This window comes from Cyprinus carpio, chromosome B8 (assembly GCF_018340385.1).
Source record: "Cyprinus carpio isolate SPL01 chromosome B8, ASM1834038v1, whole genome shotgun sequence".
Lineage (NCBI taxonomy): Eukaryota > Metazoa > Chordata > Actinopteri > Cypriniformes > Cyprinidae > Cyprinus > Cyprinus carpio.
The window spans coordinates 12,898,321-12,918,726 of record NC_056604.1 but is presented as its reverse complement, the minus strand read 5'-3'; the positions used below and the strand labels follow the sequence as shown (position 1 = coordinate 12,918,726).

Sequence of the window (20,406 nt, the reverse complement as noted above, 5' to 3'; positions counted from 1 at the left end):
TCTAACAGGAAAATAAATATTGCCAATTGTGCAGAATTTTAATATCATCCATGCAAAATCTTCAGTGTAGGAACCAAGAAAAAGTTTTTGCAAAAAAATGTATGCAATAGGCCTCCTTATAGTAAATGGATAGTGGATGTGGAGGTATAGTTTCTCACGGCTGTGTTTAGCTCCACAAAAGGAGGAGAGGTGCAGTTGTACAGATCAGGGTCGAGCCATCCTCTCTCTCCATCACAGTGCCGAATCGCAGTTCCTGGAACAAGAGATAAACGAATGCATTAGATGGACTTCAAAAAAGACACAGATGTGAATCTACACACTCACTCACCTACTGATCCCTTAGGACAGGGGACAGCAGCAGGCAGGTTGAACTTTGTTCTGGGCCACCAGATTGCTGATGTTATGGTCTTTGGACAGCCATCATAGATTACTAAGAAAAGCGGGTGAGGAAACGATTAACAATTGTGGAGAGAACATGGAAAGATTAACGGTTGGATGAAGGGGTATTTACTGTACCTTCACAGCCTGTTTGTGTGACCTCAGCAAATGGACTGTCACACATGTTACACTGTCTGCCAATCACTCCAGGTCGGCAATGGCACTGGCCGCTCTCGGGGTCACATGACCTTGAGAAGGAGCCCACTGGATAGCAATCACATGGCAGGCAGACATCACTGCCCCGTCGCCGGTAATGAAACTCCTGACACACACAAAAACATCCATATTAACACATGCATTTACTACACAAACTGATAAAAATCACAGAGCATAGTGATTATAACATAATAGCTAGAATAATAAACAAAATTCCTTCATATATTTCAAAAGCCTGATAAGATTGTGTGTGTTCATGTTTTCCTTTGGGATCGGAGTGTAATATACAGATAATCAAAAGCTTGATGTACAGCGTGAGGGTGAGTAAAGCTTTATTATAGCACCCCAGAGTGAGGAACACATTTCTCTAATCTCTTAATTACACTTATACACACACACACACACACACACAAACCAACTAACACTTCCCAGACCAGCTATACTGTATGAACAATTATATGTGAAAATGTGGGGATTCACTCCTATAAATAGTACCAAATCAAAAGAACGTGTGAATTTGACTATAACCATTTAAAGCCTGGAAGGAACAGTATTATCTGTACATACTGGCAAAATGCATACAGGATACAGAGAAGTTCAATATAACATGCTATTATTAAGAGAAATTTGTGCAACCTAAAATACCTGTCGTTGTACAAATGATGATTTCAATTTAAAGCTGTGGTGCTTTGGCAGGAAATTCACGAAATCTCCAATTCCCGTTCTCCCTAATTTCTCCATTATTTTGTATACTCTATATACTGTTTTAATAATAACATTTTAAATAAAGTAAAGCTGGAATGTGCATATTGAATGTAAAATGTGTATCTAAAAAGCTCTAACTGCTAAACATGCCTTGTCGATTCACCACAGGGTGATCCTGAGAAACTCTGTTTTTACTCTCCTGAAACTCAGAGAAGGTCAGGAACATGGTAGTGCATGTGTCTGATGTGAATCTGTGATTTTATTTATTTATTTAATTTTTTTTGGATGTCCTACTCATTTAACATACAGTGTAACAGTATGGATGTACCTTGCAGTGGCAGTGTCCAGTGGTCTTATTGCAGTCGGTTTCAAAGCCTTTACTGGCTTCACAGTGGCAGGGTCCACATGTCGGGCTGCCCCACCAACCACGAGGACATTGCTGCTCGAGCCTACAAACACACACACACACACACACACACACACAAACACACAGTTAGATTTGATCAAATACCTATGTATCTAGGGCAGATCTGACATGGAGAGCGAGACAGCGTGACACACAGAGAGAGAGAGAGATGGAGCCAACAGATAAAAGAGAGCAGATGAGATTGCCGCTGCTGTGAAGGATTTGGCTGAGCGTGTGTGAGTTTGAGGTAGGGGTTGAATTAGGGTCGCATGAGTCACAGTCTGTCAGTAAACTTAAGTCTACTCTCATCAGTTCAAAGCCAGCAAACCTTAAGCACACACGCATACATGCAACTAAGCAGAACAAATGCATCATTAACATGAACACAAACTTATACGCCATAAACATCCAGTCTTTCAGATAAGCTTTGAACACTGGATTAATGTGACAGAAAACTCTCACACATGCACACAAATTCAGCCGTAAATCTGAATGTATCGATAAAGTCTTTGTCCATCTCTCACTGATTATCTTACTGGTACATTTTGCTTGTCAAGTTATTAGAGATTATAGTCAGAATAAAAGTAACTGGGCTACAGGACAGATAAGGCATGCGGTGGAAATCCTTTTTTTTTCAGTATTTTTGTCTGGTTTACCAGCAAAAACATCCTTTCAACAAAAACGTTTTTTTTTTTTTTTTTTTTTTTTTTTTTTTTTTTTTTTTAAAAGCAAAATTGTGTAAGATAAAATCTTTTTCTTCTGAGAATATAACGAATTAAATTATTGTTGTACCATACTAGATTTTTTTTCAGGTATAAACCTGACTAAATTTAGATTTAGATTTCTGATTAAAACAATGGGGAAAATATTGGAAAATATATAAATATAAAATAAAAAGGAAAAATAAAAAAATAACTATTTTTCATAAATGTATCTTCTTTTAACTATGTTTAGATATAGCTACTGAGCAGGAAAAAAAATCAATATTTACTATATATATAAAAAAAAAAAACATTTCAGCGCATGTAATGATTCAGTAGTGATGTGTGTGTTCATTTGTGCTCATGTAATTGTGCATACTAGTGGTGTGTATTTATGTATACCTGTGTTGGCAGTACTGTCCATAGTGATTGTCCTCACAGTCACAAATATATCCATGCGAGGAGCTGGGCTTCCTGTGACACTTTGCTTGATTTTCACATGGGTTCAGCTGACATGCATCCATACAGCTCTTACCGTAGAATCCTGTAAATGAAATATGTAAACTGTTACAACACAATATTTTTTTAATGTTAAAGTATTTTCTCAGGCATTCTTATGTTAATTTCAGTGAAAAGTATAAACACTGTAACTGCTATCACAGAGTTGGCTCAACCAATGATTTGAGTTTGGGGCGGGGCTACCTGTTTAAGCGACAAATGGCAGATGTAGGGAGTGTTCAGGGAGCTGTTTGTATACCAGAAAGACTTTAAAAGTGTCATGAAAAATCTAGTTTTCTATGATCTTTTGAGATTTCAGCGCTCAAAAAAGATTATCCACTGAAAACATCACATCAACTCAATTTTGACAGTCTGAGGGACACGTTTCAGTGTGAATTGTTTTGCGAACCTAAACCAATGTAATCCAGGATGAGGCAGTGCCAAATATATTGGATATGACAGCAAACCCTCAGCTTGTTACTCATTTCAGGTGGCTTAAAGGCACAGAATAAAAAAACTGCCTGTTTAAACAGTCAAAAGGCAAAATAAAACATGATTAACATTATAGATGGATCTCAGGGGGAAAAAATTGCAATAAAATCATATTATACAAAGAAATTCATCCTAGGTAATAAAGGAAAAGATACATACACCCCAATTAAATCTACAACAATGAAGTTCACTTCAAAAGAGAAAAACATCATACACCTCACATACATATTTATTGAATTTAAGGCATAAAACACACAGGAACTGAATGAACTGAAAGTATTTCACTCTCTACACAAAACAGCATAGCCTTGATCTCTCCTTCACCAGAGTCATATAGAAAATCCTCCATCTGCACGACAAGTGATCAAAAGACACAATAACCCCCTTTCTCTCTCTCTCTTTTAGCAGTGTTCAAAAGGGTGTGCAAACCCTATTAAGATGAATGAAGAAAATCAGAAATGGAATGCTGTAATACAACCATATGCACTTCTGATGAAGCCTTCCACTGCTTTGAATGCTGAAGAAGTCACTACAGGATTACAATAAAGTCCTCAGAAAAAGCAACTTTATTTAGCACATATTCAACTAGCATGCTGCAGTACTGAGACTTATTAAAACTGTTAAATTATGTATGGAAATCAAACCAACAACAGAGCAAAAAGGAGAGAGATATTTCTGTTCTTAAATTTATGCACTCTTAGCACTCTGTGTGTGTGTGTGTGTGTGTGTGCATGTGTGTGTGTGTGAGAGTGAGAGAGAGAGAGAGAGAGAGAGAGAGAGAGAGAGAGAGAGAGAGAGAGAGTGTGTTGTACATGTGGGTTTACTCTACCAGGAGGAAGTCTGAGAAATTAATTCAGAGTTTATGAGGGGAGGCTTTGATTTCTCTTTCTGCACAGCACTATTAATAACACTGGGCTGATGTAACTTTAACGGCATGATAATGAAGTGAACAAGTCTGTATCTTCATTTAGACGTGATGGGAGCTCATCCCAACACAAGCACTTTAAAATGTATATCATGTACTCTGTGTGGGTGAACTGTCAGGTTCTTAACAGAAACCACTGACATGCTTTATGTATTATTAATACACATATAGACTGTACAGACGTCTGACACAACACTGAAAACTGAAAAAATATATGTGGGATTCAATAACTCATTTAGAAATAAGTAAAATTTTAGTATACTGACTGTTTTAAAAAGAAAAGAAAGAAGAAAGTGTACAGTTTTGTGCTTCTAAGTCTAATCAAAAAAGGAAATTTGTGATTGATCATGTGAACTCGTGCTGACGGTTAGATGTTCTTCTTTCACTGAAGCACAAGCTGCTCTTTGGATCTTTTTCAAGTTATGCTGGAGAACATGAGCATCAATTTTATAAAAACTTGTAGAGTCCATGCAGCTCAGTTCAAATTTTCATTTAAATTCTTATGCTGATAATACAAATTGTAATGAAAAATTGCATCAAATAAGACACATTGTATGTATAAGAAACATTTCAATTCTTTACATTTTGTATCCAACAATCATAATTCACATCTTACCTGGTTCACAAACACAGGTGTGTCGATCCCATTCATCGGTGCATTGGCTGTGGGCGGGACAAGGGGAGGAGTTACATGGGTTGCCAACATTACAGCCAGTCTCCACCTTGATGGTTCTTGAAGGGCGGGGCAATGAGGGGGAATCAGGACGCACCCCCAGACGCACCCCCTGAGGATACATACAGCACACAGATATAATTATGCATCCAATTAAAGACACATGCATCCCAAATAATGGCAAAATTCCAAAAATAAAAAAATAAAATAAGATAAAACTTTAAAAAACACATTTTGATCAAATAAATTAAGCTTGCTGAGTATCACAGATATTTTTAAAAACAGAAAAAAAAAACATTATTTTGACAAAGAAAATTAATAATAATAAAATTAACATTGTAATACTATTAATAAAAGTAAATGTCTTTATGTTCTAATAAATTAAATGGAAATTCTAATAATCACTATAAATGGGAATTTAGTTGGTAAATGCTTTGCTGACTGCACATTTGAAGGAACTTTTATATTTTGTCTGTTCTCTAAGTTCTCATTAATTATTTAACTAAATGTCTGCTTGTTAAAAACTAATGACACCATTAGGAATTCAAAACTACCAATAATTCATACATTACAGAAGGCTACAGAAGCAGAAGTGTGGTGAGCACAGTTGAGATCATATCAGGTTACTATAAAAAGAGAACACAAAAAATGAATGAAAGTTACAAAGACGCACCTGAATGCAGCCATGTATCCCATTTTGCACCTCTCCTGACCCTAAAACTCCACCTACATGTAGGTGCTTCACCTTTACACCATTAATCTCATTCCCAACAATAACTGTTCCCTGTGATAGAGAGAGATTTAAAGAGAGAGGCAGAGAAAGAAATGTGAGAGAAAGGTAGGTTATATTAGTAGATTTACTTTATATTGCATGCAAGTCAGTGTTTAATCACTAAACCAGTGATCTGTGTCTGATTTGTAGTTTAATCCAGAAAGATTAGGATCTGATATTTCAATATTCCAGATTACGGATTACAACACGGGATTATAACAGTCAGTCAGCAACATAATAGGGGTTAGAGGACCACTTATGTGTTTGTGTGTACCTGATACAGTCCAAAGTCCAGTCGGACTGTAGCAATATATCGAGTCTCTCTGCCACTTCTGACATCGCGGAGCTCGAGCTGTAGGTCATGCCAGCGTCCATCACACACCTGAACCTGATCCAGTCTCAACCTGACTGGCCGAGTCGAACCCCGTGCCACAGAAAACACCAACTGACCCGAAACCACCTGGAATCAGAAACATACACACCAGGGTTTTTAATAATTAACCATTTCTCAATTTCAATGAATGTTTGCATAGGATATGAGAGCTATACTTGATCATCTAAGCATCTGGAGTTCAGCACAGAATTGTCTACTTCAAAGTGCTATGGGAAGTCAAGCTAGTTTTATTTAATTTACACTGTGCTTCGAGTGAAAATGTTTGTTTTCTACTCCAAAAGAGATCATGTTTTCCTTTTATCAGGATCTTAATGATTTAAAACATTTCTTGGAATATTTGAAGGCAAACAAGCCCAGGTTTATCCTTAATGCCAGAGAGCATTAAAACAGTACAACTTTTACACAGAAGGAAAAACTTGGTTTATAATTTATGGAGGTTTCAATCCTTTGATTCTACTTGGCTTTAATGAAAATTTCTGTCATGTTTTATTTAAATAAAAATCAAATAGTTATGAAAAATTTAGAAACTACAACTGAAACAACAAATAAAAAAATGAAATAATTTCCTCTATCCACTTTTTAGATTATCTAGTAAAACATTTTAAAAATCAGTAATTCTTGACATTAAATTAAAATGTAAATAAAATTTTATCAAACTGAAACCTTATGGAAACATAAATTAAAAAAATTAATGTAAACATAAATTAAAACATGTTACTCATTGTGTTTGTAAGTGTGTATACCTGAAAGATTAAGTTGGTGTACTGTCCAGCTTGAGCCTGCAGGAGAACCCCCTCTTTTGATCTGGTGCGGAACACCAGTCCCATGTACCAGGGTGTAGTGATGGTGACTTCATTCTTCAGGTCCCACCACAGCGCACTGTTTCCAAGGAAACGATGGGGGTGGGACATCACTGTGAAAGAATCATTCCAACAATACCATCATCAGTGATGTCATCATGACATTAACATTTAGTAATAGTTCCTGTTTGATACTAGCATTCTGATTTAATATTCACTTAAAGATCAACAGAGAAGTATTTGATGTATTTATGAGTTTTGTATTTTTATGTGGGTCTCACCTAAGCTGCAGTCCTTCCCTCCAAATCCAACAGGGCAGTCACAGGAAAACGTCTCCCAGCTAACCCTACATGTGCCGCCATTCTGGCACGGGTTTGATTTACAGAAAGGCAGTTTGGCACTGCAACCTAATACAGACACAGGGCATTACCTCACAACTGCTGCAGCCAATCACAGAAACATCACAATCCCCAATAATAGGCCAAGAATAACCACAAATGCTCTCAAAGTTATTATACAATACACTACCATTCAAAGGTTTGGAGTCGGTTATGCTCTCTTAAAGTCTCTTATGCTCACCATTTAGTTAATTAAAAATACAGTAAAAAATTTAAAATTGTCATCTATTTTAACCATTTAAAATATATATACAGTTGTGCTCATAAGTTTACACACCCCTTGGAGAATATGCAAAAACATTTATAATTTTGATTTGCTGTTCATTAAATATTTCTTCAATGTCACTTTTGATTCATGATTTTTGAATAATTTCTTTCAGACTTCCTAACTTTTGAATGGCAGTATATGTTAAAATCATCAGAGTCAATCACAAATACAGGACGTGACTATCATCACACTGTAAAAATTCACACACACCAGGTAAAGTGCCATTATTAGCGATGAATCCCGCCATGTCCACTGGTCTGTTATCAATATGCAGGTCTTTCATGCAGCCAATAAATTCTCTTGTACTAAACGGGAAGTTCTCAGGCAGGTTAGGAACTCCACCCAAAAACAACGGGCCCGTCAGATCCAGAGACCTGTGAGGAAAAAATACAGAAGGAAAGAATGACAAAATTTGTTCTCCTGAGCAAAAGCAACACTTTTCACATGTACGTAAACATATAAAGGTCTAGATATTAGGTTGTGGATGCTCACTTTTTGCTGCTGGTCTGTCTTCCCTGAGCAGCACAGCTGTAGTTGCCGAGCTGAATGCCAAACCGCAGCGAAACAGCTGTGTCACAATCATCTACGCTCAAGACTGCGACCTTCTCATCAGACGGACCCTGAACGTCACCACTCACACTGCGCTTTGGCTAGATATGAGCACAAATGAGTCCTCATAAGTACACAAGCACACAGCACAAAACTACATTGTGAATACATGAAAACAACTGTTAGCAAATTAGGATGCAAACTGCTTCTTTAGAGGACTTGCTCACCTTGTTGTAGTAATGGATGTGAACGGTGTGCCAGTTGCCGTCACTTACTCCGCCAGGCAGGTATGGACTCACCTGAGTAGATGACTCACCTGTGCAAAGGTCACACAGAGATCAGAAGTTGATATTACAGAGACAAAATTTACACCACAACATAAACTGTATTATCAGAATTACCCATTAAACTGCAGAGATTTATTTAAACTTTCTGAACACACAAATTCACTCTTTTTTTTTTACCTGTGGAGTATTTAAGAACCATTTGTCCGTTCAGTATCTCCAAAGCAAGGAAGTCATGCTTCTCATTAAACCGACCGTTGTAGAAGAGCAAACCATTACTTTCCAATGTGGCAAACCTACAAAACACATTTAGTTCTCATCAAAGATCTGGAATGACTCAGAACAGGTCCATTTAGAGTTAGAGTATAATGTGATGTCCGCAAACTGAAAAGAAGAGTACACTCAGCATAAAATGATCTCTAAAGTAATTCCAATCGATTTCCAGTCAACCTGGGAAGTTTTCATGGCAAGGGTTCAGCAAACAGTATCCATGAAAACTTTCAAAGTCAAAAAGTATGCACACTCATAGTAATATTTTTATGGGTTCTTATATGTGTACTCCACATTTCTATAGAGTAAGTTATTCATTTTAATCTTTCATTCAATTATGAACTTTCCACATTTCAGCAGCAAAGCACCCTCTCAAGATGCATACAAGATGAAAGCCATGAATAGCAATCTTTCTTTTTGCAACAAAAATTTATAGCTGGCATGCCTCTGGATGTTCTCTCTGGAGACTCACTTTAAAACATCTTGTTTAGTCCAGACAAAACGCTGACAAAAGGCCTGAGCTGTGAGAGAGATGGCCCTTGTTTACACTCCACTGAGCAAAGACTTTTAGATTTAAAAGAGTTTTTTATAGCACATTGTCAATCTGTAAATTGCACACTGTAGAACAATGGTTATCTTTCGGTGCAGAGAGGCAAGACTTTAACCGAGAGAAAGAGAAGGATTTAATATTCTGGCGTGTCTAGGGAGATGAGAGAAGGTTGCGCCCTTTCTGGATGTGCTGATATTTGACCATGCTAATAAATAAAATAGCTCTATTTTAGTCACCCTGGAGATTACAACAAACATCCATTATATTACCTCTGTGCCACCACAACCAAACCCAATCGCGTCAAACACATGACCAGAAAATAGCACTCACAAGGGGAAGTGGAAAAAACAAAACAGTATAAGAGAGAAAGAGAAAGAGAGTGCTAAGGAGTTTTTCTTATGAGAGAGCATGAAAGGAAGAGGAGAGAATATAAGAAACAGATCACAGAGGAGAAAATTTATGATTTATGATATTTACACATTATAAAATATTTCAAAGTGTGAGAAAGAGTGGGTAATATTTTATATTATTACTATTTTAAAATAATTTCTACTATCTGAGAGAGAAAAAAAACTAAATCTAATCCTAAATTGTCACCTCTGTCATAATTTTAGCCTTGACATGACCTAAGAATAAGATCAGATGACAGGTGTGTACTCACGAGAGAGAGATGGAGAGGTGGAATCGTTGACGGAGCCCCCTGAACATCATGAATGATTTTGGCGGGAAGGATCTAGTGGTGACAGAGCAATATGGCTTCTCATAACCTCCTGCAGGACACTCACACCTGAATCCCCCTCCGGAGAGCTCACGACATGTACCGCCGTTGTGACAAATGCCTGCTAAACACCGACCACCACGCCGGTCGAACTCACACCGCTCGCCTGAGACGGACAGAGAAAACAGGACATTTAAAATACATAAAACACACAACACACACACACACACACGACAAAACAGATACACATGCACACGTTGATATTAGATATTATATCAGATATTATTTTCATTCAGACCACAATCAAACTATTTTACAGGTTGAGAAATACAAGTTACTAAATGACAACAAAACCAGCAACAAAAATTTACATAAAACTAGCAAACATTCCAAAATGCAAACCTAATAATTATTCATGCCCTAGTGCATGCTGGGAATAGAGAGTGAATGGGACCAAACCACATAGCAATTTTTTTCTAAGTTCTATTTTTACTTGACCCAAGAATCATTTCACACAGCTTTATGTAGAATATTAAGAGCTGAACATTAATGACTGTATTTTAATCAGTAACATTTGGATAAAAATCCTATAAACTGTACCATCACTGTATCAGCAGGGGTCTAGCTTATGCACACACATACTTTGTTAGTGATGTGAAGAAGCTCTTTAAAAACCTGTAGACGGGAATGTCCCAGTGGACCAATAACAGACACATACACACACACACACACACACACACACTACATGAAGCAGCTAGTTGTTTGGGTTTTGAAACATCAGCAGATCCTGCCCTTAGGCTTTATGATGCTGAGCCAAATGTGAGCCAGATCCTGGCGCTGTGATGTTCCAGCATTGTGTTGGTGAGCCTCTGGCAACGGTTAAATAAAGCACATTAATGTGCATGCGTCTACAAACCTCTGGCACAGACACACATGTAGACATCTCCGTCTCCCTTTAGTGGGAGTGTGAAAATACTGCCTTTAAAAGCACTTCAAACTTTGACCCACCACCATAGAAATACATATATACAAACACAACCAAATGCCTTAGGACACACATATGGACAGACACACACCACAAGCAAACAAACCATTAATGTTTACACGATAGTAACTGCTCACTGCAAACCAGCAACAGATACACACACAAACACCATCACACCAGCCTTTATTCTTCTGGCTACTTAGACTGAAAATTATTTGCATATTCAATGAGAGGTATTAGCATATTCATCATAGCTTACAAACATATCACCTGCAAAGGGGAAAGGATTTTAGCACACTTTCCTCTTGACAGCACCAGACTGAATATTCAAAAGCCATATAAAATAAATTGTTGTGCCTGGAATAAAAATATATATGAGCAGGTCACAGGCCTCTGAATACCAAGTGAACTGAATATTTCAAAATTAAATCAAAATTCGCTGTCAAAATGAACACTGCTAACAACCGTCCAACATTCCACAGCAATTGAATATTCTCGTGCATGCTTATACTTATCTATAGATCTAAAAACATTTTTGTGGGATTTTTTTTTTGAATGTATGTATATTCTGCATAATGACATGGTTTCTTGTCAGTAGTGGTGCTGACTGTGTAATGGTGTTCCAATTTTGGAAGATGTATCATTTGATTTTAATTAAATCGCATTTAGGAGGTTTTATTATTATTTAACATGTCTCATAATCCCGTTTGTATGCCCCTGGCCCTTGTTAAACCATATGAACATGAACACAAGCAATTCTGAGAAAAACATTTCCCACTGACTGCTCCTGCTCTCAGTGCATTTAGAGACCTACAGCAATTTCTTTAAACTCCTCAACCAGAACTGCCAGAAACACACACACAAACAACACGAACGTAAACACTGCATGCTGAAACTCAAAAATACAAACAGCCCCTCTGTGTTCAATGAAGTATAAAAGTCCAAAAACAAACTAAGAAAAATAGAACAGTCTTCACATACCCACAACAAAGACAAGTGATGGCACACAGAGATGTTCACCTACATAAGCATTCAAGCTCAGTTATCTCTACTTGGACAAAAGATGAGCTTTTAGGTACACTCTCAAATACACACACTTACACACTTAAACAAATCTCCATTGATTCTCAGTTGACTCACTTAAAATCCAGCAGGGAAAGGCTTTAAAACGCTCTCTGCAAATATCTCTCCATCTTTAGTCTCTCTATCTTCAGTCTCTAGATACTTTTTTCATTTATATTTGTGTCAGGTGCTCGCTCTTTCTCTTTTCCAGCTGTTCACTTCCTGACTTACTATTAAGAGCACTTTTCCCTCTTTCTTCCCCTCTTTTTCTGTTTCACTCTCCTCCCCCGTACCTATCTTCTCCATCCCCTCAGAATATTTGGTAATGTATTCTCTTCCCTTCGTTCAAATGATGTTTAATTCATCAAAGCTATTCTTCTCCTCTTGGGCTAAACCACCCTCTCTACCCAACCCCCACCACACACATGGTACAGCCCTCAGGGGATCCTGCATCTGCCCCTGCTTTCATCCTTCCGTTAGATTTTTTCTCTCTTTCACTTGCTCTCATACTGCAGCGTTTGTATTACTGAGAGTTGCTCATTTAACTTCAGACTGACTTCACTGCTGACAGTTTAGGTCTGTTTAACTCCCATGGCCACACATATACACTGAAAAACAAACTGGTTAGCGGTTGTGCAGCACCACCAGTAGCCACCATCTATTCTCAGCATCAGATGGTGTGCCCACAGATCGCTCACAGCTCCTTCACTTACCATCTGATGCATATTGCACAGAAAACTGGCATCGTTTGATTGGCAGGATGCTGCATAATTTTCAAGTGCTTTTTTGGAAGAACTAGAACTGGATTTGGAGACACCGCAGACGCTTATAGCCAGGGCTGGGTTAAAATATTGATTTTGCCATTACTTGTGATATTCCTTTGAAAGATCTCAATACTGAGTCTAAAAATCCCAAAACTGATTGCTCACAGCAAGACTATTTATTTTTTTAGCAAGTCTGTTTTTAGGTGAGTCTATTTTACCCCACATTTGCAGTCCAAATGCATGGAGGACTAGGAGTGATAATTTATATATTAAGAAACAAGAAATCAGTCATTTAAACGTGAAAAGAAATGAAATGCTTTAAAATGTAGATAAATAATAAATGAATAAAGCATGTTTAAATTAAAAAAAAATGGACACATTCACAGCCATTTGCTTTTCTTTGTCCAGTTGCTGATTGCTTTTCTTTGTTGTTTTGTCAAATGCTTTTCTTTATCTATTTGCCAATCAAGTAAAAAAAAAAAAAGGTTTAGCAGTTCAATCATGGGGGCAACAAACCACCTTTTGACTAATGCTTAAGAACAACCCATGTGCCACTCAATTTTTAATAATTTTACACATTTTTATATATATATAAAAAAAAAATTCATAAGAAACACAATTCAAAGAGTTTATATTCACAGAGCAGTTTTTGTTTATAGATTTTTATATTTGACAGTTTGACAAAAATTATTACATAAATTAACTTTTTTTTGTAATGTTCCAAGCAAAAAGGATCCTTAAATAATTTATAGCATTAGCTGAGAGATTTTAAAAAATGAGAAAAAGAAAATGAATCAGAAATTAATCCAATCAAATCAAATTTTGAATGGAATGGACAGTTTGTGAATTAGAATCTAACTGAATTGGGAATCTGTTTCTATAACCAGTCTAACTTCTAGCATCAAATCTTCAAAATATATTCTGTGCCTTTCTGTCTTACCACACATAAAAAAAACATCAAATGCCAAGGGTTTTTGGGTTTGTTTGTTGCCGTGTGTTGGGCAGCATGAACATGACAGTTTTTATTTCTATCATTCTACTGTACATCCAACAGCCAACTTTAGTACACATTTGAAATGTTGCCGTTTGTTTTGGCAGTGTGAACCAGCCATAAGTGGGCGATTCTTGGCCAGAATAAACTGTGAAGTGCACCAGACATTCTTTTTCAAGTCCTTGCAAGACTTCCCATCATCTAGAAGACACAACAACACGTCTCTTCCTAAAATACACAATCACACTCTCACCTGTGTAATCCTCTCGGCAGATGCAGGTGTAGCCTCCCTCTCTGCGAGCACACACTCCACCATTCATGCAGGGGTTTGAGTAACACAGGTTAATTTCAATCTCGCAGTAATCTCCTGTAAATCCAGCAGGGCAGCGGCAGCGCAGCCCTGTGATGGGATGGATGGGCCGGAACAGCGTGGATGGGGAGGCAATAAAGGGAGCGGAGCTGTTGAAGCGGAGAACGCTGATGCACTTCATGTAGTTCTGACATGGCTCACGTAAACACACGTTATCATCAAATGGGAGAACCTGCCGGAATACAAAATACAGCGTCAGAGAAGTGTGAGTGTGTCTGTACGTTTGTGTGTTCTCTCACCACAAAAAGTACGGAGGACTAGGAGACTGCTTTTATTTACTTCATACATTTAAAATTTTAGTCAAGTTGTGTTTTTCAGTTTTTAAATGCAATAAAAATTTATTTAAATGTTTTAATAATTTCTTATTTATTATTTCATTTAATTGCATTTTAAATGTGAATTGAATAAATAGGATCAAATACATCTTTTTATTTCTCCAATTGAGAAGTTTATTCATTTTTATTCAAGGTCAAGTTTATTAGGCTTATTTGGGGTCAGCAAGTTTTTGTTGTTGTTTTTTTTTTTTGACAAAAAAAAGAACATTTATAATGTTACCAAATATTTATTTTCAACTTTTTTTATTAACCAAATAATCCTGCAAGAAAACATGGTTTCCACAAAAATATTATGCTGGACAACTGTTTTCAACATTGATAATAATGAGAAATGTAACTTGAGCAGCAAATCAGCATGTTAGACTGATTTCTGAAGGATCATGTGACAATGAAGACTGGAAAAATGACTGCTAAAAATTCAGCTTTGACATCACAAGAATAAAATTATATTTTAAAATGTATTAAAACAGAAGACAGTTATTTTCAAACTGCAATAGTTTTTCCACAATATTACTGTTTTACTGTATTTTTGACCAAATAAATGCAGCTTTGGCCAGCATAAGAGACTTCTTTCAAAAACATCTTAAAAATAAATCTCACTGACCCAAAACTTTGAACACTAATATAAGTTTGTTGATTTATTGATTTAAATTTTATTTTTTTTAAATAATGAAATGATAATTGATTGATTGATTTCATTTTAATGGTTCTCATCGTGCTTAAAAACACTTAAACGATACTTTAGAATGTATGAATGCCATTGTTTTATCTAACAAAACATCAAAACAAACAATCCATATTTGATATTTCTGTTAGATTTTATATATTCTTGCAGTATCTAATGATCTTCACGAGGCAACTGAGTGTGTGTATATGTGTTTTACCTCCATATGTGCAAGAGCGTTGAGTCTAGGTCTGCTGAGGTACAGCTGCTCCTCCAGAGCCTCCGATGGGAAAAACTGCCCTCCCGGCAATGCAGCGGAGAAACTAACGTTGAGCACCTTTCCTGCATCTGCATCCGGCTGCACGTTGAACACAAACACATCATCAGGAGAGACTGAAAGCACGGCTGACACCCCTTCCAGGAAGTGAGTGAGCAGCGGGGACAGGAAATGCTCCTGGGACATGTTCTGGAGTCGCACAGTGATGCTGCTGCTGAGCATCTCCTCCGTAATGATGAGAACCCGCAACACACACTGAGCACTGATGCTGTGAATGCCATCTGAGAAACAGACAGAGACAAAGGAAGATGAAGTGAGTTAGAGAGCAACAATAAACTTGAAACTACAAGCCTTGTCCTGTATCACCGTATGTGTAAAATCAGTATGGCAAATCATTTTAAGAACATGTCTGACCGCTCAGTCACAACATCACTTCAACTTCTGTCACATAGCCTATGTTTTACTCTACTGCAATCTGAAACGCTTTAATAGTATCTGTGCGAGTTGTACTCCTCCAGAGGTCCATCAGAACATGTGAAATGAGTCAGGTTGGTGTCAGTGCAGCCTGTGATATCATCTACAGCTCACTGACTGTGAAATTAGCAACATGCTGCAGAGTGAATCATGTGTGTGTCCATCAGATGGACACATACTTCATGCTCATACACACACAAAACAGTACATACAACTTAAGAAATACACACAGAAAGTTTAGAGCTGAAAAGAGAGCTTGCTGGAAAGACAGAGGGATAAAGAAAGAATAAAAGATTCAACAGATATTGTGTAAGTGAACCTAATGAAAACATGCCCAGGTTACATTTCACACCAAAATCAAAAGAAGACATTAGGTTCTGTATATAGAAAATTAAGTTGATTTTTAGAACTTTTTTAAAACATGTTGTGAACAAACACACTACCTACTGATCAGACCTTTTGCTTTGCGAGCATTCTTTCTAAATGGTGATTCTCAAAATGCTTATTAGTGCAAAGATACACTCACATTTACTGTTGCACAATGAAATTTAACAGGCAAAATCTGGAGTGATTTTGATAGGAATCCATGCGATTGAAATAATATGAAAAAAGAGCAAAACATTTCCTAGCAGAGATTCAGCATTGAAAAAGTGTTTCATTTTAATTTGTTTTAAAAGCGACTTCTTTGTGAGCGGGGCTTTGCGCATTACTACACTATTGACAGTGCAATCAACTGTTTTGTCGGAAAAACTTTGCTAATATGACTGTTCTTTAAAAAGAAGTCCACCCAAAAATAAAATTCTGCCATTATTTCCTCACCTTCATGTGAGTAAAAAAATTGTTTTAAGGCAGTTATTTCTATCATTTAATGTAGTGTGTCAGTAGGAAATATCAGTTTACATTTCCAAACATTCATCTTGACTTTCATTATATAGACAAAAATAAAATGGAAGGAAAACTAAAATAGTTTGGCTACCAAGATTCTTCAAAATATCTTCTTTTTTATTGTGCGAAAGAAGAAAATAGCTATCAGTTCGGGACAGCATGAGGGTGAGTAAATGATTACATATTTTTATTTATTTTTTATTTATTTTATTTTTTTTGGGGGGGGGGGTGGACTATTCCTTAAATGCTTACTTACTGTAATACATTTTTAAATTTAAATTAGCATACATTTAAGCCAAACACTATTATGATGCATAAGTTATATTGAAATAAAATGTCATTGCCAAAAAATCTGAATGGTCCTAAAACTGGATAAAAAAAATTATGACCCAGACAAGTTCTTGACTAGCCTCCTGACATCCAGCTGTGCACATTCATGTTTGTCTGGGTTTAAATATTACAGCCACAGGCTGTGAATTTGTACCATGTACCACTTTTTGGACTGTGAGTCCGAAAATACACACCATTGCACTATTATCATTAAAGTGACCACTGAAGCATGCAGGAGTGCTGTTTCTGTTTGAAGATCTTTAATACTCCAGTACCACTAACACCAGTCCAAGCAATTCTGAATCATGTTATTCAGTATATCCATGCTGTTTGTACAACATTGATGACATTTTCACAGTTGCCTTTCCATTTTCTTAATGATTTTCTCCTGCATGTATTAAAAATGTTTTGCCTATAAAGTGCATGAAAAAAGTCTTGGCAGCAAGTCACTCTGAAGTCGATTTAAATTGAGTGAAAGAAAATTACACAGAGAAGAGGAAATGATTCAGCAGAGGGTGAGCAGGAGAGAGAGATGGGGTGAGCGGTGAGGCTGCTGGAGGCTGGTAAGGAGGAGTCAGGAATGGGAAAGAATAAAAGAAGATAAAATGAATGGGGGAGGGGAGAAAGAGAGACGTTACTTAGATCATAATGTCATCCACTTAAAAGTCATACCTTTCATGCTGATAAGCATTTCTTATAAAATATACCATCCATCCCCCACTTCTGTCTCTCTCTCTCTCTCTCACACACATACACACACACAGAGAGAGAGAGACAGAAGCAAGACGTTATTTAGACTCAACTACACCTGCCATTTTATTCCATTCACTGTAAAAATTACGGCAACAATGATTCCGGTATTATGGGGTGGTACATTGGTGCTTGTACATTTTATAACTTAAAACCATATATTTCATGCTGCATTCTTCACCTTAAAATGTTTTCTGATAATCACTATAAGGTGGTAAAAATAGAAAACCATATGATTTTCATCTTAAGTGGCCTGTCCATTAAACAAGGACACTGCTCAAATATTGTCAAAATGCATGGAAAATAATGTATAGATGGTGCACAGAGTCATACATACAAAGACAAAACACCATCAGGGTAACAGACATAACACTAAAATAATGTGTTAATTAAATAACATCCAATTTAACACAAACTTGAATGTACATTAACAAAAATGAGAAGAAACAAAACTATTTAAATAAAATAGAATTATAGTAATGTGTCACAGGAATTTCTGCATGTTCTTTAAGATTTGTTTTTGCTTGTTTTTATTGTAAACGATATGGTAATTGATTATTTTACTTGCAAAAACCAGACATTTAACTATATATCACAGTAAAATTACACATAATGTGATGTTAAATGATTTTACAGCTTTCAAAGTAACTTACTTTTAAATAATAAACAGGTATTTGCTGCAGCATATATGTAATATAGCTTTTTTTATGTTTTTTTAATCAGACACATTCAATTAATCAGTTGGTCCGGAACACAAAACTGGTCTAAATAATTCATTCACAAATTGGTGTTATGCAATTCTCAAGTTAATTTCAAGTTGTGCTGTTATAACATGGAGAAATAAAGTCAAGCACAACGTGTGAGTGTCTACAAGAGGATGACAGCCGCGGCTTGAAGTTTTTAATGTCACTGGATGTTTCAGTGTCTAAGGAGATTATATCCTTCTTTGATGAAATGCCACCCTGTGCGAGAGCGAGAGTGTAATGGAAAGACCGAAAAGGGTTAGAGGAGGAAGGGTGGAGGCAGGGAAGCAGGAGTGTTTACACAGATGCCAAAAAGATGAAGGCAATATCAAGCAGACAAGAGATCCGGGAAAGTGTATTTGTGGGAAAGACTGGGATGAGCAAAAGATGGATAGAAAGAAGGGGTGGGGGGAAAATTGGAGGTACTGGAGAAGTGGGGGAAGGGTGCGAGGAGGCAGCTGGGTTAATTACAAGATTATAAGGCAGTGGCTCCCTATTGACCTCCCAAAACAGTCCCTGCATCTCTCTTCTAACTCACAAAGCCATTAAACTAAAAAACTCATGGTTTCAAAAACACAATGGAAGCACATCAGCAATATCTTGCATATCATTTTCTGTCATATTCCAATAATCACTGAGGCCTAACAAATAATAGCAATTACAGCAAAATGACAAGTTATGATCTTAATTACTGTAAACAGCCACAACTAGTGCAGGGGCAACACACTATGGTTACTCAACATCTAAATAAAACCAAACAAAACATTGATTTAAATGATTAATGTAGCTTACAGCAGAAAATATTATTAGTCATGCTGATTAAATCAAAACATTTGGGCTCCCACAGAGGATATGTCAAATCACCAGTGTGTGTGTGTGTGTGTGTGTGTGTGTGTGTGTTTCTTTGCTGTTTGTTTAATATTTGTGTCTATGATGTCTGACATTAGCAATCAGTGGAAGGAGTGGAATATGAAAAATTAGGATGAAAGTAAGATATTTATAAAGTTACGAATTATCTTGTTTATAAAGATGTTTCATTATTTTACTGGAAAACAAGATCAAAATACTACTTATGAAGATGATTTTTAAGTGCAGGCACAAATACAAGACCATTGCAAATACATACACACAGTCTTTCATTAAAAAGCATATTAAGAGCTGTATGGTACATTTCAAAGAGGGCAATTTTCCATTTCTTTCATCTGAAATAATTTTCCTTTCAGTCATTCAAAGCCAAGACCTGAACTCAGCGAGTTTTACCTCTTTCTATTCCTCCTGTTCAATCACTCTCCTGTCATTTGCCACCCTCCATTTCTCTTTTCCACTTGAGTGTTTTGGTATTTTCTCTTTCTCAATTTGTTTCTTCTTTTTCTTCCTCTACACATTCCCTAAGCCCATACTTTCTTCATTGTATCTCTTTCTATTCCTCTCTCAGACCCTTTTAATCTTTTATAATCCAGCTCACTTACCCACTCTAAAGTGAACTTTATTTTAGGCTTGTTTTGCAGAGGGAGATTGTTAGGGGGAAAAAATGGTATGTTTGAAGCAGTTCTTGCTGGGGTCGCAGGAAAACATGCAAATAGCTTCTACCAGCTCACAAAAACATAAAAATAAACAAATAGATCTCTGAGGTCCCTACAGTATTGGTTTTCAGGTTTCTCTACCTGACACAACAAACCTGATACTTACACATGCTCACAAATTCCACAACAGCAGCTCACACATTTAACACGCTTGTAAACACTGAAATTACAAATCTAGCATGACCAAAACAGACCC

At 36.7% G+C, this 20,406-nt stretch overlaps 1 protein-coding gene across 1 annotated transcript in view; it reads right to left on the bottom strand.

The window, feature by feature from the left end:
• The window catches only part of celsr3 (cadherin, EGF LAG seven-pass G-type receptor 3), a 46,576-nt gene that overhangs the window by 12,821 nt on the left and 13,349 nt on the right, over positions 1-20,406 (bottom strand). The window contains 17 exon segments of the mRNA XM_042729800.1: positions 159-253; positions 329-430; positions 517-700; positions 1,628-1,748; positions 2,809-2,950; positions 4,938-5,106; positions 5,668-5,778; positions 6,041-6,226; positions 6,904-7,073; positions 7,242-7,367; positions 7,837-8,000; positions 8,119-8,276; positions 8,403-8,491; positions 8,640-8,755; positions 9,941-10,163; positions 14,053-14,341; positions 15,389-15,726. Of these exon segments, the coding sequence (XP_042585734.1) occupies positions 159-253; positions 329-430; positions 517-700; positions 1,628-1,748; positions 2,809-2,950; positions 4,938-5,106; positions 5,668-5,778; positions 6,041-6,226; positions 6,904-7,073; positions 7,242-7,367; positions 7,837-8,000; positions 8,119-8,276; positions 8,403-8,491; positions 8,640-8,755; positions 9,941-10,163; positions 14,053-14,341; positions 15,389-15,726 (2,783 nt within the window).